Raw genomic sequence first — 17053 nt, 5'->3', positions numbered from 1 at the left:
GCAGCGACACACTTCTTGTCGTTGTGTCGCGTTTCCAGCTGCCAGCGACACGCAGTCTCTCAGAAGGCCCAGCACAACAGCAGGCATTTCAATTCTCAGCAAGGGGATTCAGGGGGGAGCTGGTTGGTGAAGTCTTGTGTCACTTGTACTTCAGGCAGGAGGCAAGCTCTAGTTCAAGCCCTTGGAGATTCATCTTCAAGTTGATAAAAAGCACACTCAGTCCTTTTCTCCTTTCTTTGGCAATGAAGCAACCATTGCAGGCCAACCCCCAAACACACAGCACAGGGGTAGTCTCCTCCTTCAGTTTCCTGGTTCTTTTCCTCAGCAAAGGTTCGTCCTAATTCCCAGAAGTGATCTAAAGTTCTTGGGTCTGGGTCCCAATATTTATACTCATTTTCCCTTTGTTCTCTGAAGGCAGAGAGGCCTTTGCATAGCCCAAACCAGTTCTGGTCAGTCCTGGATAACTTAGTTGACAAGGCTCCTTCTTTCCTTTCACAGTGTAGGCCAGGGACATCAGACGCACCACAGGAGGTGGAGCCAGCATTGTGGAGGGAAGGCACAACCCTATTCAGGTCCCAGGTGCAACTCCTCCCTCCCATCTGCATGCAGATCTCTCTATTCAGCCCTGTGCTGACTCACCCTGTCTCCTGGAATCCCTCAGCCTCTGTCACTCAAACTCCAGACAAGGATTACACAACCTAGCAGAGGCAGGCTTGGATAGTTAGGCAAGAATATACCTACTTTCTAAAAGTGGTATTTTCAAACACAGAATGTTAAAACCAACTTCACTAAAATATGTTTTTATCATTCTGAGTTCAGGCATACTAAACTCGAATTCCTACCTAGTTCCCTGAGTCAATAAGGATTATAAGATGTTACAATCAAACTGCCCAGTCTGGCCTATGGGGAACAGGTAGCCTTGCAATAGTGAAAAACAAAAATGGCTGTAATTCACTATTAGGACATACCAGACACATCAGGGCATGTCCTACCTTTTACCTATGATGCACCCTGCCCATGGGCCTACCTTAGGGGTGACTAATATGTATAAAAGGGAAGATTCAAGGACTGGCAAGTCGGTGCACGTGCCCAGTACCAGCAAGTCGGTGCACGTGCCCAGTACCAGACTGCACACAGGCTCTGCAATGGCAGACCTGAGACACACTTTACAAGCTGTTCCTGTGGGTGGCATAATCAATGCTGCAAGCCCACCAGCAGCATTTGATTTACAAGCCCTGGGCATACGCCGTGCACTGTACTAGGGTCTGACAAGCAAACCAAACAAGCCAAACATGGAGTCACTAATCCATACATCAATGTATAATGGGGAGAGCATATGCACTCAAGCACTGATCAGCAGTGATAAAGTGCCCAGAGTCATAAAACGGCGAACAAGTCAGAAAAAATACAGGAGGAAGGCAAAAAGTTCAGGGATGACCCTGCAAAAGGGCCAAGTCCAACAGTCACCTTGATCATACAGGAAATATCTTAAAAAACAATCAGAAAAATTACTTTTCCTGCTCAAACTATTCAACACATATTGGCCAATATCCACATTTAAATTAGCCCTAATAACAAGCAACAACGGTAAACAGGGATGACCACTTTAATTAAAAACGACCCTGAAATTTAATGGCGCAATTAATCACAATTTAAATTAAAAACACCAGGTGTAAAAGATGATTTTTCAGGAAAAGCTCTAGAATATATCAAGTCCTTCCTACAACATCATTGCCAATACAGCAAGGAATGTTCCCTCAAACTGCCAATGAAAAGAGTCACTATTGCGTCTTGCTTTCCAATGTCGTCAATGTGCTACTTTTACTTGATGTAGACATAGAATGTTGTTCAGTAAATGAATGTGTTGATTTGCCAGTTCTATCAGGAAGGTGAGCAGAGACATACCTTCTTCCTAGTGAAGAGATCTGTTTGATTTACATGTAGCCTACCACTGGTACTCGTGAACGGCCAATTTTGCAAGTAAATCAATATGCATTATGTAGGGTGCCCAGGGATCCTGACAGTTATCCCTCCTTTTATATATGTATTCCTCAAGACACATGTAAGTCACATGAAATCACGTTTTAATCACCCCCCCCCCCCCCGCACGGGACAGCCACTGGATTAATAAAAAAATCATACTTGATTTAGAACACTATCAAAACAAGATTTATTAATAAAAACTACCTTCATTATCTTGGGATCAAGTTGAGACCAGTGAGTAGGGGTAGAAAGCTCTTCAGATTCAGCATCATATTTCTCTTCTTCTTCCTAACGTAAAGTTAAAAAAGGTTCTATTAAAGTAGGTTTTTATTTTTATTTTGTTGCTGTTCCGTGCAAGTAGCAAGGCACAACCGTCTGCCAGATTTTCTTCACCTAAAGGTATTGTTTATATACATTCAGACATTCAGTACACTGATCGAAATGCCAGTCATCAGTCATTCAAAGCAAGATCTGATAAGCGAAAAGCAATGAAACTTGCAGCACAAACATACAAAATAAATAAAATGTGGGGATTTAATGGCACTGGATATCTCCATCGACAACGCAAAGTCCAATCTTGCTCTTAACTAAATCACCCAACTTCCTTTTTATTATTTTGTTCTAAATAGTACCAAAACGCAGACTCGTCACGTGGTACAATGAGGCCACCCCCTTGTATCGTATTTCAAATACAATAATTACATGTTCTAAGTGAAATAACTAACTATACGTGTAGAAAAGTTCAAATATTTATACTGAACTTCAATCAAATTATGCGAGATTTTGAATCCAACATGGACAGCATGTGGCGCTAAGCAAGATTTAGCACAATGTACTTTGTGAATTTTTAAAGTTAGTATATGCAATAGATAATCCTTACTATGCTGCTAAAAGCGTTTTACCAGTCAGTGTATAGCAGTTATATTCCTCATGTGTGTTTGCAATAAAGGTGTATGGTGTACTCTTTGTGTCTGTGATCCTGTGCCTGTAAAAAGCAGAAATAGAAAAAAGGGATTAGCATTCAGTGCCTGTTCTCCTTCAGCTTCTTTGCGATCACCCTGAAGCTTCTCGATCAGCTGCTGCTTGTATCCTCGGGAAAGGATTTCCCACTCAGAGCGGGTGGGAAGGCAATGCCAAACATCCGGGAAAAATAAAACCACTGTCTCCACATGAGCTGGAACTGTACGCCCCTTGTGGGTCTCCTCGGGGCGAAGGTAGCGAATCTCTGCAAAACGGTACCTGTTGCAAGGGAAGAAGCATGTTGGAAACGAAAATTCTAAAACGTTTTAAAATCCTAGTTCACTAGAATATCAAGAAAAACAGATTTTGCTACAAGAACTTGAACTCGGTCTACGAAAAAGAAATGTATTAATGCCATAGTTTCTCTAGATGCAGATTTCCAAAATGCATAATGGTGATGGCAAATCAAAATGTATTAACAGTAAACCTTTTTAAGTAATGTTTGAAAGATTTTAGTTCAATTTCTCTAGTAATAACACGTGGTACAATGATCAAAATGATTTTATAATGAATGCAAACAAGGTCAATAAAAATCTAGAGAAAATATAGCAAGATGATCAATAGTTCCAACTGATTGAAAAATACAATTCACAAGGTATTTCTGACGACTTTCAGGGAAGCTTAAAATGAAGAAAAATTTTAACTACGGTAAAGAGGTTGTGCAGTAAATAGTGAAGCCTAAATTATATTAGCAATAACATTTTCAATGTAGTTGGCACCCATTAAATATATTCCAGAGTATCTCTCATCAGCTTCGAATGTTTCCCTGCAAAAACAAATGCTGCTGACAAACTAAAAAAATATGAATGCTGTTTAGATTTTCTCAGATTACTTTACTTACCACTGTGTGCACACATTTAAGTCAATTCCTGTCAGAGCCTTACAACAACGGATAGCAGTCTTAATTAACACCGACTGATTCTTCTCTGGATCAGGGCCATCTAATGAGGGAGACCAGTGTCCCCCAATTGCCATTGCCTCGTCTCTCCCTTTCATTCCCACTAAAAACTGAAAAGAAACAGAAACATCGAGTTCATTCAAATGGATGTCTGAGATGTAAAAACACATGTGTTAACAGATAGAACAATCTTAAATCTTTCAGTGTCAATCTTACCTATGAGTGTTACCATTAGATATAAAGGGAAAAGAGACCCATGCCTCATTGGAGGGGCGGAGCTTTGAAAGGTAGATAGTATTACATTCCAGAGGAACTAACACGCCTCAGAAGGAAAAGCGTACAATGCATGGAAAGTTTTATATAACCTGTAACCATGTGTTTGTAGATTGCAGAGCCACATGTTTTTGTTTTTTGTACTTGTATAGCGCACAGCTACCCGCAGTGGGTTTCCCGGCGCTTCTACGAATACCGCAAGGGAACCCTTCCTGGCTTTCCCTGTGAAGTGTCCACTCCTGGGCACCCCCATGGTGCAGACCAGGCATCCCTCGCGTTGTGGGGGCCGTTGTGGAGACTAAGTAAGCTATTGCCCAGAGTTGCAGCGTGGGACCCATGATCAGAACAGGCACTGAGGCGAGAATATCCGGTCAGGCGAATTAATGAGCCCGAGACCCGCCGATGCAGGAATCGAACCCTGGTCCCTGGCCAGAGCTCTGCATCGAGGTCTGCCTGCTCTAACCATTGAGCCACACTTCTCCACATGCTCTGAATACTACTGCTGTCTATTGTGTGGTGAAGCATTTGTAAGTTGTTTTTCTTCAAATACGTCTTCGTGTCGAGATATCTTGCGACTCCTTCCTTAGCCCACAAAGTACCAGAACAAAGACTCCAAATCAGATTGATTTCCCTGGGTGTGAGTGATTTAGGTGGAGTGTAATGAATCAAGACAATAAATTAAATGTACTGTGCACTGTGACTAATTAAGTAACGATTAACATCTTGTATCAAAGTTCCCTTCTGAGTAGGCTGGAGGAAGCATGTGAATCTACACTGCTACAAGCTATAAACAGGTGCTTACAGCATGAGCTGTTGTAGATATACCTGCTCTGTATAGCATGTAAAGCAGTGTCTTCTATAAGTGGTCGTGAGTGAGCTAATGTTGTAGATGTTTGGAAAAAGGTTCCTGTCATAGGCTATCCAACTAAAGGTTACCAATGGGCGTGAACATTCACACACTAATGCTTTGGAAAATGTGAGGTATGGACCACATAGCGGGTTTACAAGTATCTGCTATCAGAATGTTTCCTAAGAAGACCACGGCGGCCCCTTTTGAGTGGAATGTGCCTTAGCCATCACAGGCACTACGCTTAGCTCAGTGCAGCCTGTATCTATACACCTCATTTGGCAATGCCAACCATAGAAATTGCAAAAGTGTAACAGTTCAAACAGAGGTCACATATCTGTTGTTAAGACTGTATTAGGCTTCTAAGAAGGGGCGGGTGGTACTTGTTGGTATTATTCTCTTAAGGCCTTCCATAAAGGCCTTGCAATAGGTATTTTCAATAGGGACAAATGCTCCCAGTTTTGCATGTATGCGGCTACTGCATCTAAATGTTATCAAATAGAAGTGTATACCAGCCCTGATTTTTGAAGGCGTAGTAAGTAGCAAATATTATTGTGCACTGATGCTTTAAGTGGATCTATTTTCTTAAAAAGTAATGAATAAACCTTTTCCATTTTAAAGCATGAACAAGTATGTGTACAGGATTAGCACACACTCCTCCACAGCCGGTAAGTTTCCAAAACCATTTACCTTCGTAGGTATGCAACTTCACATCCCCATGTTTAGTCCCCCAGGCCTGACGCGTTTCGAAGCTTTGGCTTCTCATCAGAGGCCAGTAACAGCAGGCAGTGCTATGCGGCTCTCCATTTTCCACCTAAATGCTTTTCACAGTGGCACGGCTTCCGGTGTGCCTTCGTGCTGTTAATTGGATCACTAGTGCATTGCGGGAATTGGAGTCTTTTGCTGCCTAATTAGACCCTCCAGTGGGTTTGTCTGCTGTTACGAGATTTAAAGGACACTTTTCAAAGCCCTCCATTAGGCTTCAGGATGAAACCTTGCATACCTTCATTATTTCCCAGCTGCGTCCATCAAGGAGTGAAGGTTCACTCCTGGGGGTCCTGCTCCTTGCTTTCAGATGGTGCGTCGTCCTCGCGGCCTGGAAGCACCGCGATTTGTATTCACAAAAAAGTTCCCAAGATTCAGGACCGCACTCCACAGCCGCATAGCACTGCCTGCTGTTACTGGCCTCTGATGAGAAGCCAAAGCTTCGAAACGCGTCAGGCCTGGGGGACAAAAAATGGGGATGTGAAGTTGCATATATACGAAGGAAAATGGTTTTGGAAACTTACCGGCTGTGGAGTGCGGTCCTGAATCTGGGGTACTTCTTTGTGGCTTTGTGAATGAATGAATGAATGAATGAAAATATATATATATATATATATATATATATATATATATATATATATATATATATATATATATATACTAATACACAACTGGAAACTTTACCACAGTGTGATACCAAAAAGTCGGTGGTTAGACTTATCACAACATATAGTAGTCAAGAGAAGCAAGTTAGAAAGATAGTCAACAAACATTGGCCCATTCTTAAAACAGACATTACCCTAGCCTCGGAGTTGGATACTTATCCGGCTATTACTTTCAGAAGAGCGCCCTCTATGAGGGACGCTCTGGTTAGAACCAGTCCGGAAGTGAATGAGACTAATAATTGGTTGACCAACAGAAAAGGTTTTTCAAATGTAGCTCGTGTAGGGCCTGTAAGTTTGGGATAAAGAAGTATGAGCTTGCTGATGCTTTCTCTTCTACACTGTATAGAATCCGGGGCTTGTATTCATGTAAGACTGATCATGCAGTCTATATGCTCCAATGTATGTGTCAACTTCAGTATGTGGTCCTCGACATCATTTTACTGGTAAAGATACTCATAACATTTGATCAATCTAATTAACTCCACAATCCGACTTAATCTATAGTCTTTCTGACATAAATGATGATAGCCCACAACTTCAAAAAACATTTACAGTATGTGCCAATAAATCAATAAACTCGAAAAGAGAGGAGGTTCAGCTGACGTAAGTAATTTAATATATCATGTATTAACAAATGAAAATCAATATTTCTATGTACACATATTTACACAAATCCTAAGACGAAATACATTTTTACTCTAAAACAGGAAAAAAGAGAACGTGCACAGAGATAGATAAAGCGTGTGCTCAAGTGAATGATCAAGAAGATCAGGAAAACAGTGTAGATCATTTATATACAGGGAAACATTGAGCCTGTCCTAGGTATAGCTTGTAAAAAATACTTCTTTTTTACTCGCTAAGTGCTATCTACAATTCCTTGGTCCTTGAATTGCCCCGTTGGCAATAGGGTTACCAGGGAAAAGGGGGTGGAAGGTGGACTGGGGACAGGGGTCAATAGGTACAGGCTCCCAGAGGGGAATGTCGTCGACGTTTCGACCCAAAAGAGAGTGGGCGGTTTAAGTCCTCAACAGCGGGTCTTCATCAGGACGGGGTGACAAGGGATATCTCTCAAAGTGCACGTCAATTAAAACCATTTGTGTGGCACCCTCCCGTGGTGCCTTGATACGTCCAAGTGCGACGACTGGTCCGCACTTGTAATATGCAAGTGTCCAAAATTTTTTTACCAATGCGTTTGTCACTGGTGTACTTATTTCAGAGTTGTATGCTGTTAGCTCAGCACGTCTGGTGCCTCACGCTCGTGTGTACAATCAGCGCCGAGGTAACTAGTTATTTAGCTCCGTTTCGCGATGTGCAGCCTTCCGTCTTGCACCGCGTTTTGGCATTCCAAATAAATAACTAGTTACCTCGGCGCTGATTGTACACACGAGCGTGAGGCACCAGACGTGCTGAGCTAACAGCATACAACTCTGAAATAAGTACACCAGTGACAAACGCATTGGTAAAAAAAAAAAATAAATAAATAAATAAATAAATTTTTGGACACTTGCATATTACAAGTGCGGACCAGTCGTCGCACTTGGACGTATCAAGGCACCACGGGAGGGTGCCACACAAATGGTTTTAATTGACGTGCACTTTGAGAGATATCCCTTGTCACCCCGTCCTGATGAAGACCCGCTGTTGAGGACTTAAACCGCCCACTCTCTTTTGGGTCGAAACGTCGACGACATTCCCCTCTGGGAGCCTGTACCTATTGACCCCTGTCCCCAGTCCACCTTCCACCCCCTTTTCCCTGGTAACCCTATTGCCAACGGGGCAATTCAAGGACCAAGGAATTGTAGATAGCACTTAGCGAGTAAAAAAGAAGTATTTTTTACAAGCTATACCTAGGACAGGCTCAATGTTTCCCTGTATATAAATGATCTACACTGTTTTCCTGATCTTCTTGATCATTCACTTGAGCACACGCTTTATCTATCTCTGTGCACGTTCTCTTTTTTCCTGTTTTAGAGTAAAAATGTATTTCGTCTTAGGATTTGTGTAAATATGTGTACATAGAAATATTGATTTTCATTTGTTAATACATGATATATTAAATTACTTACGTCAGCTGAACCTCCTCTCTTTTCGAGTTTATTGATTTATTGGCACATACTGTAAATGTTTTTTGAAGTTGTGGGCTATCATCATTTATGTCAGAAAGACTATAGATTAAGTCGGATTGTGGAGTTAATTAGATTGATCAAATGTTATGAGTATCTTTACCAGTAAAATGATGTCGAGGACCAATTGTTGTCTATACTAATGAATACCCAGGTCCTTTGACTATATTGGGTCTACCCCTGTTTTATAACAACTTCAGTATGTGGGCAGTACAAAACTCCCTGTGTTTAACCGTATTTTACAGCACTTACAGGCGATAGTTAATTCGGATTGTTCATATCCGGTCGCCCGTCACTTCAAATTTGTGCATCAAAACAATCTCAATGACCTCTGCTTTTTTGTGATCGATGCAGTGACCAAATCAATACGGGGAGGGAACAGAGAGAAAAAAGGGCGCCAACTTGAGAGTCAGTATATTATACGGTTAGATACCAAGATGCCAAATGGCTTTAATACAGGAGAAGATTTATCTATAACCTTGAGAGAGAAAGATACATGTGTATATATATATATATATTTCTAAAACTTGTTTGCTGCTACTGATGAAATTAATTTTTCTAAGAACTTTTTTTATGTATTTTGATGTATTTTAATGATCTATGTATTCTGTATGTGTATTAGTTGACTATTTATTGGATTTTAGCTTCACTTTTAACGTATTTTTTAACTAGTTTTACTAGGTGCCTGGTTTTACAGTTTTTTTATCCGATCTCTGTGTGGTACTGCAGTCTAATGGTAGCTGATTTTGCACGTTATTTGAATACATATGTTTACTTCCATAGCCCCTTTTATTCCCTGCATAGCACACATTTGTACAGTTGACATTTCATGCACTTTATTGTATCAACTTATATGAATTTGAAAATTAGGATATATTAACTGCATGGGCCCCACCTGTTTGAATCTTTTAATCTTTGATCATATTGTGTTCTCTACGATTTTAATAGTTTACCGATAGGAAATTGCACTTAATTTGATATTTTTTAGATACTTAAGATTACAATACTATGCATTTGCATTTACAGATATAGACAGGCAGTGTTGCACTTCGATTTGAGGCACTTGCCCAGTATTGCACATTTTGCACATTGAATGAAATTGAAGTAAATTGGGAGTGATATGAATGTAAGAAATTTTAGTGCCTTTATTTACTTTTAAGCGTTTTTTTTTTAATTCAACAAAGTGTTTATACATTATGACAACTTTGTGATTTAAAACTCGCTGTTAGTATGATTTGATATATTGTAAATAGGTACTACTATTAGTAAATCTAACACCCTACATATAGTCTGTCTTATACCTCTATGTTGTCCAAAAAACAGAGGGAAATCATTGTAGCATTAGTATTTGAATCACGCGGGAAATGAAGCATGTCATGAGATCAAGACCGGGGAGACCCGGTCGAAATGCACCATGTTGTGATTGAAGAATAAACGCACCTAGAAAAACTGCATTCTGTGTGGCGGTCCGTTCCTGTATACATTTGCTGGAGCAATTTCTTGTGGACAGGATTTCTTACACACTTACACACACACTTACACACACACACACACACACACACGGTAAAGAAAGAGAAAGAAAGTGACATTAAGTCTTTACTTAAAACGCTTGAAAAATGTCAAGGGAGCGAAATGATGAAGTGGTGGGAGCAGGTCTCTCTACAGAAATACAAGGAAGCAGGTCGTATCCCCAGAGGCTTAAGAATTATGTTAGCCCCGAATTTTGACAATGTGAATCCAGACAGGTTAGCTGATTGGGCTGCAAGTAATTTAGAGGGGTCAATGAACCTCGTAAGGACCCTAATTAAATATGCCCGTATAGATAAGAGACAAACTGCTAAAACAAATGGAAGAAATTGTAGATGAATTGGGCAAGTTTAACCAGGAGGATTTCGTCAACAAATGCAGAAAGGAAATTGATGAACGAATCAAGCGCCAGCAAGACCCTATCAAAATACGGAAAATTAGAAAGTTTAAACATGACAAAGAGGACTATGACCTCGGTCAGATTTTCACTTTTGCGCGACGATACGACAATGCCAGGAAAAAGCAAGCAGCAGCAATGCAGAAAACCCCTGCTATACTGGCATCAGAACAAAGCAGTATCTCGGCAAATGCGGCAGCGGAATCATCAATTTCTGACGCAGCCTCGCTAACCAGCGTTAGTGATGCGGAAACAGGAGGTGACCATGGGCGGTCTCATGATACAGTCACCATCATACTCAAACCAGGTGAGGAGCTGTATTTCTTAGCCGAGGACTGCCGTCAAATCCTGAGGCCGCGGATTCCACAGAACAAAGCAGGGTCCGGAGAAATAAAAGGCGCAGGGAGAGACACAGAGCCAGAGGCACCAAGAAACAAGAGAAAGCAATGACGAAAGCGTTAGAGGACAACACCATCATTAATCTTTCAAAAATAACCTTGACCAAAGCGGAAAACCAATTGCTGGCATTAGGACTGACATTTTGTTCTGAGAGCCATTTTAACTACAGCAAAACAAGAGTGGATGTGTTTACCTACATTAGGAAATTAAAATTGAAGAAAGTGTTCACCATCAAAGGTAACAAGGAGTTGACGCAACAGTCTTTGAGTACAACTGCCGCTTCGGTCAGCTTAAGCAATCTATTAATGTCTGATGCAGCACTTTTGATGGATATGAATGACTTAGGCAATGTTTGTGACAACACAACAGAGGAGGAGGAAAGAACACCTTTACAAGAAAGACTGGCGTACATCATATCTATTCAACCCAGTGCGGGTAAGAGTCCTTTTAAAGGAAAGTCAACCTTTGTACCGATGATGCCGAAGGATGCGGTCAATATATTTCACGAAAGGGTCACGGAGGATCTTAAGAATCTTTACCGCAAGGTATGTGGCACAAAAAAAAGTTTAAAACACCATTAGATTGTGTATAAGAACCTAATGTTGAAGCTCAAAACCAATCATGAAATCATTGTTATTCAATCAGACAAGGGGGAACATTGTCATTTGCCACGAAAGGAGTGTGTGACGGCAGCCAAACGACAACTTAATGACCCTTTCTGTTATCAAGTGGCAACGATGTCGGATTTAAAAAAATCTAAGGAGTCCTTAAAGAAATCCCTGTTGGATTATAAGAGGCAAGGGCTAATTTCCAACCAGGAATATCTGTTTTTACACAATGAGTTTCCAATTACTCCATATCTTTACCTTATTCCGAAAATACATAAACAAGTCAACCCCCCTCCTTGACGACCAATTAGTTCAGCAATAGGGGGAGTCAGCGAAAATATTAGCAGATACGTGGACTTCTACCTCCAACCTTTAGTACAAGGTCTTCCATCTTATCTAAAAGACACTGGCGACTTTCTCAACAAACTGAGAGTCACAGGATCGAAAAGAGGGCATCTTTTAATTACTCTTGACATCGAAGCGCTGTATACCAGCATAGACCATCAGACTGGCATAGCAGCGGTAAAACATTTTTAGGACACAAGACCATTGAACTTTTACCCCCATAATCTGATGCTTTTAGAACTTATCAAATGGTGTTTATTTAACAATTATTTCATTTTTGGTAAAGAGCTGTTTTTACAAAAACGAGGGGTGGCCATGGGTCCCTGCTTCTACCCAAGCTACGCATGTTTGCATGTCGGCTTGTGGGAGGAGCAGGTTCTCAGGGGCACGCATGGTGCAATATTCAATACCAAAGTGATCCAATGGTATAGATATATCGACAACGTGTTTTTAATTTGGGATGGTAATGTTGAAAGTGCACAGGAATTCATTGAATTACTGAATGATAATGTTCTTAATTTAAAGTTCACATCACAAATCAGTGAGTCAAAGGTAGAGTTCCTGGACACCACAGTTTACATTGAGGGTAATACTATTCAGACTACGTTGCACAGAAAAGTGACAGCAGGCAACACAACCCTCCATGCCACCAGTAGCCACCCCCAACACGTTAAAAACAACATCCCCTATGGTGAACTGCTTAGAGTAAAAAGAATCTGCAGTACAACCGAGGAATGTGAGAAATGGTCGGCTTACCTAATCCACAGCTTTGAAAAGAGGGGGTACAGTGAAAAAGTTCTCAATGATGAAGGTAAGAAGGCTAAAACCAGGTCTCAAGAGTCTCTCTTAAATGGGAAAATCATTTCCAAGGAGACAATGTCTGTACTCTCCAGCACACCTACTGTCCAATCGGCCCCCAGATTTATTACGACTTTTAATAAACAACATAAACAAATCAGGGGGATCATGAACAAAAACTGGCCAATTTTACAAACGGATGGTGTTTTGGCCCCTATATTAGCAAATAGGCCCACCATGGCATTTAGAAAGGCCAAATCAATGAAAATGGACCTTACAATGGACAGCAATTGTGAGATAGATAAGAGGACCTGGCTCAAACCCAGGAATGGGTTTTTTAAATGTTCTACGTGCAGAGCCTGCAAATTTGGGGTGAATAAAACCAATTACAAAGTTCCTTTTAGCCCCAATGAGAGACCAATTACAGGACACTTTACATGTTGCACAGAATTTGCTATATATGTCTTGACATGTACATGCGGTCTCTCATACATTGGCAGTACGAATCTGCAGGCTCATGTAAGTATCCTTCAGCATCTTCGGGCCATTGTCAACAGTGACTCTAGCTATCCAGTGGCATGGAATTTTAAAAAGATACATGCCAACGATCTCAATTGCCTAAAATATTTTATCATTGATGCCATTCCCCCTCTTCACAGAGGAGGGAATAGAGAGAAACGTTTAAGGCAGCTAGAGTCACAATACATTTTAGAATTTGACAGTAAGGCCCTAAACGGTCTCAACAATACGGAAGACCTACACAATTTTTTATAAGATGCATGTATTTTTATAGACTTGAAATGTCAATGTTCTTATGTAGAAGGGGACATTGTAAATGATATTAGGTGTCTCATTCTAAGTAGGACATTACAAAGACCTGCCACTAACACACGTGGCTCCATAAATAGATTTTTTATATATTTTAGCCCGCATTTTCTACTGACTTTTACCCTTTAGGTTTATTACTGAATCTGTGTATATGTATATGTATATATATATATATATATATATATATATATATATATATATATATATATATATATATATATATATATATATATATATATAGATAGATATATATATAGATAGATAGATATAGATATACATATCTATATAAACCAAAGTATGTCAGTTTGTCATTTATGCATTACTACACCATTCATCCGATCGGCATGAAACTTTTGGAAGTTGTGGAGTACAAAAAAAAAAGAAAAGAAAAATGTGTTAAATATCGCCCCCCCCGGCACCCCAGGGCCCTCATAATCTTTTAAATACTGAACGTTTACAGTTTCCGGTGCGACTTGCTTTTGCAATGACCATCAACAAAGCACAAGGACAATCGCTGCAAGTGTGTGGACTAGATTTGGAGAATCCGTGCTTCTCACGTGGACAACTGTATGTGGCCAGCTCACGCGTCGGAAAACCTTCTGATTTATTCGCCTACGCACCAGACGGAAAAACAAAAAATATCGTGTATCCACAAGCACTCGAAAAAAAAACCAGAATTAAAACAACACTTTGAAATGTTTTCCATATTAAAATGAATAAGTTTCAATAGTACCAAAAAAAAAGAAAAGAAAAATGTGTTAATAATCGGCCCCCCAGGGCCCTCCTAATCTTTCAAATACTGAACGTTTACCGTTTCCGGTGCAACTCGCTTTTGCAATGACCATCAACAAAGCACAAGGACAATCGCTGCAAGTGTGTGGACTAGATTTTGGAGAATCCGTGATTCTCACATGGACAACTGTATGTGGCCAGCTCACACGTCGGAAAACCTTCTGATTTATTCGTCTACGCACCAGACGGAAAAAAAAAAATATTGTGTATCCACAAGCACTCTAATAAAAAAACAGAATTAAAACAACACTTTGAAATGTTTTCCATATTAAAATGAATAAGTTTCAATAAAATGTTACCATAACAAGTTTCCTTAAATTTCCTTTCTTCTGAGATCGCAGCAACGCGCGACGGGTAAGCTAGTATATTTTTTATTTCTTGTAGATTTGATGTCCACTCCAGGGATGCTATCTTTGAAGTTTATCGATTGCATTTCCATACAGAACTCTTTTGCATTTATTCATTGGACCTACATCTTAACAGTCTGCCTGACCTTCCATTTTTGAATTTGGATTGTATTTTATGCAGAGTAACTGTTTGCACTTTATATCACAATTTTTTAGCATGGTTTTTAAAGGACTTATATATTTCATTTAAATTGCATTCCCGTCATGGCTCACGACCATGTACTATCTTAAGTCTCTTTTTTCCGGTGGTGAATTGAGGACTGCGTATTTTGCACATTTGCAATGTTTTGCACATAACGTGATTTGCACTAGTTAAATTGTATGCTGTACTGAAAGCCAGCAATTAGCTATGTTAGTAATTGTATGACTACTACGTTTTGCAATTTATTTGCTCATTTTGCACAGTTTTGATAGATTTGCACACGAACTAGGAGTTTTGTAAATATAGGGTCATCATGAGTCTGACGGGTACCATGACTTTGGCATAATTACAGTATTTTGTACTGGATATATCTTACAACCTCAATACTGACAGTTCCTCTGTTTTATCTGCATTTTTATACACAAAGCATATATATATTAAAAATGCCGGTCAGGATAAGAAATGTTAAAATATACAGCCTTTATTAACAATAATGGTAAATGCACATCAAATGTAGTATTTTTTCTATGTCTATATGAAAATACCATGTGACACTAGTGGGGTGTGCATTTAAATGTCTGATCTCGCGTTGAGTGGCTTACATGTGATCAAGGCCAGCTTGGCTGGCCGAAACGCGTAATGACAGGTTGCGGGAGCACTGCATACAGAAATGAAATATAAAAAATAACTTTATTCAGTGAAGTTCGTGTCTCTCTCCATCGCCGTCAGGGGGTTGGGGAGTCGTTGGATTTCATAATATTAATATAAAGACTGGACTTTGGTTAGGCGCCCATGTGCCTTAAAAATGGTAGCGTGGGTAACTCTGGACAATTTTTACAAGCAGCATTAACACTAGCATCACCCATCACGGGACGCAGCCAACACCAGACTACGAGAACCAGCATGCTTATAGCGCTGATCATCCCGTTTGAGGAGACCACCAGGGGGCGAGCAGCTATAAGGAGCAACAACATGGCGAGTAAGTGTTTGGCTGCGCAGATGCTGAGGCGACTATCCCCGAAGAAGGTCAAGATTTTGACCGAAATGCATCGGAATACATAGCGCCGTAACTGCAAACAGAAAATTAAGGGCCAGATGTAGGTAGCCAATTACCGGTAGATAACGGCCGATTTCGGCCGTTACCGACCGGTAATTGGTTTTCGAGATGTAGGTGCCAATATTTTACAGATTCGGTAAATTTACCAAAACGGTAAATTTACCGATTCTGTAAAATACCGAATCGGTAATTTTACCGATTCGGTAAAACACAGATGTAGGTAGCACTGTTTACAGTGCTATAGGCCTTCAGAATTCGGTATTTTACCACGCAATCCAATTGGGTGGTAAAATACTGAATTCAGGTGTGCATGCACACCTGTGCCATGTGACACACAGACATGCCCTTTGGGCATGTCTATGTGCCACATGGCACACAGGCCTGTATTTGGGGTGCTAGAGGGTGTCAAAGTGACACCCCCTGCACCCTTGCTGCAATCGGTATTTACCGATTCTGTAAATACTGATTCGGTAATGCCCATTGATTCCTATGGGCTTCAATGCCCATAGGAATCAATGGGCATTACCGAATCGGTATTTACAGAATCGGTAAATACCGAATCTTAACGATTCGGTATTTACCGAATCTGAAATACCTACATCTCCCCCCCTCTATCTTACCACTTCTTAAATACCGATTCGGTATGATTCGGTATTTAAGAGGTGGTAAAATAAAATTACCTACATCTGGCCCTAAATGTTTAAAATTACCAGAACGAGTGCGACTCATCCTTGCCTCCGTGTGAGACATTCCGTGAACATTTATGGAGCTTGGTCCTGCTCCGAGTGAACACACCGCCTGTCAGAGAGCGCCGGATACTGCCCGATTTTGGACCTCCCTTGTGCAAAGCTGTAGCAGAAGGGCAGCCGGCTGCCAACAAAGACTGGACTTTGGTTAGGCGCCCATGTGCCTTAAAAATAGTAGCGTGGGTAACTCTGGACAATTTTTACAAGCAGCATTAACACTAGCATCACCCATCACGGGACGCAGCCAACACCAGACTACGAGAACCAGCATGCTTTTAGCGCTGATCATCCCGTTTGAGGAGACCACCAGGGGGCGAGCAGCTATAAGGAGCAACAACATGGCAAGTAAGTGTTTGGCTGCGCAGATGCTGAGGCGACTTTCCCTGAAGAAGGTCAAGGTTTTGACCGAAATGCATCGGTATACATAGCGCCG

At 40.7% G+C, this 17053-nt stretch overlaps 1 protein-coding gene across 6 annotated transcripts in view; it reads right to left on the bottom strand.

Moving 5' to 3' along the window:
• The window catches only part of CCAR1 (cell division cycle and apoptosis regulator 1), a 1607854-nt gene that overhangs the window by 825711 nt on the left and 765090 nt on the right, over window positions 1–17053 (bottom strand). For 5 of the 6 annotated variants that reach the window (XM_078643192.1, XM_078643189.1, XM_078643190.1 and 2 more), the window contains 3 exons: window positions 3845–4011; window positions 3012–3222; window positions 2188–2271 (listed from right to left, as the gene is read on the bottom strand). The exons of the other annotated variant lie outside the window; for it this stretch is intronic. In XM_078643192.1, the coding sequence (XP_078499318.1) occupies window positions 2188–2271; window positions 3012–3222; window positions 3845–4011 (462 nt within the window). The remainder of the gene's footprint in view (window positions 1–2187; window positions 2272–3011; window positions 3223–3844; window positions 4012–17053) is intronic. 6 annotated transcript variants of the gene reach the window in all.

The sequence above is a fragment of the Lissotriton helveticus genome, chromosome 5_1 (assembly GCF_964261635.1).
Source record: "Lissotriton helveticus chromosome 5_1, aLisHel1.1, whole genome shotgun sequence".
In the NCBI taxonomy this organism is placed as follows: domain Eukaryota; kingdom Metazoa; phylum Chordata; class Amphibia; order Caudata; family Salamandridae; genus Lissotriton; species Lissotriton helveticus.
Note: the sequence above shows the minus strand (reverse complement) of the source record. Positions and strands in the feature narration are given on the sequence as shown.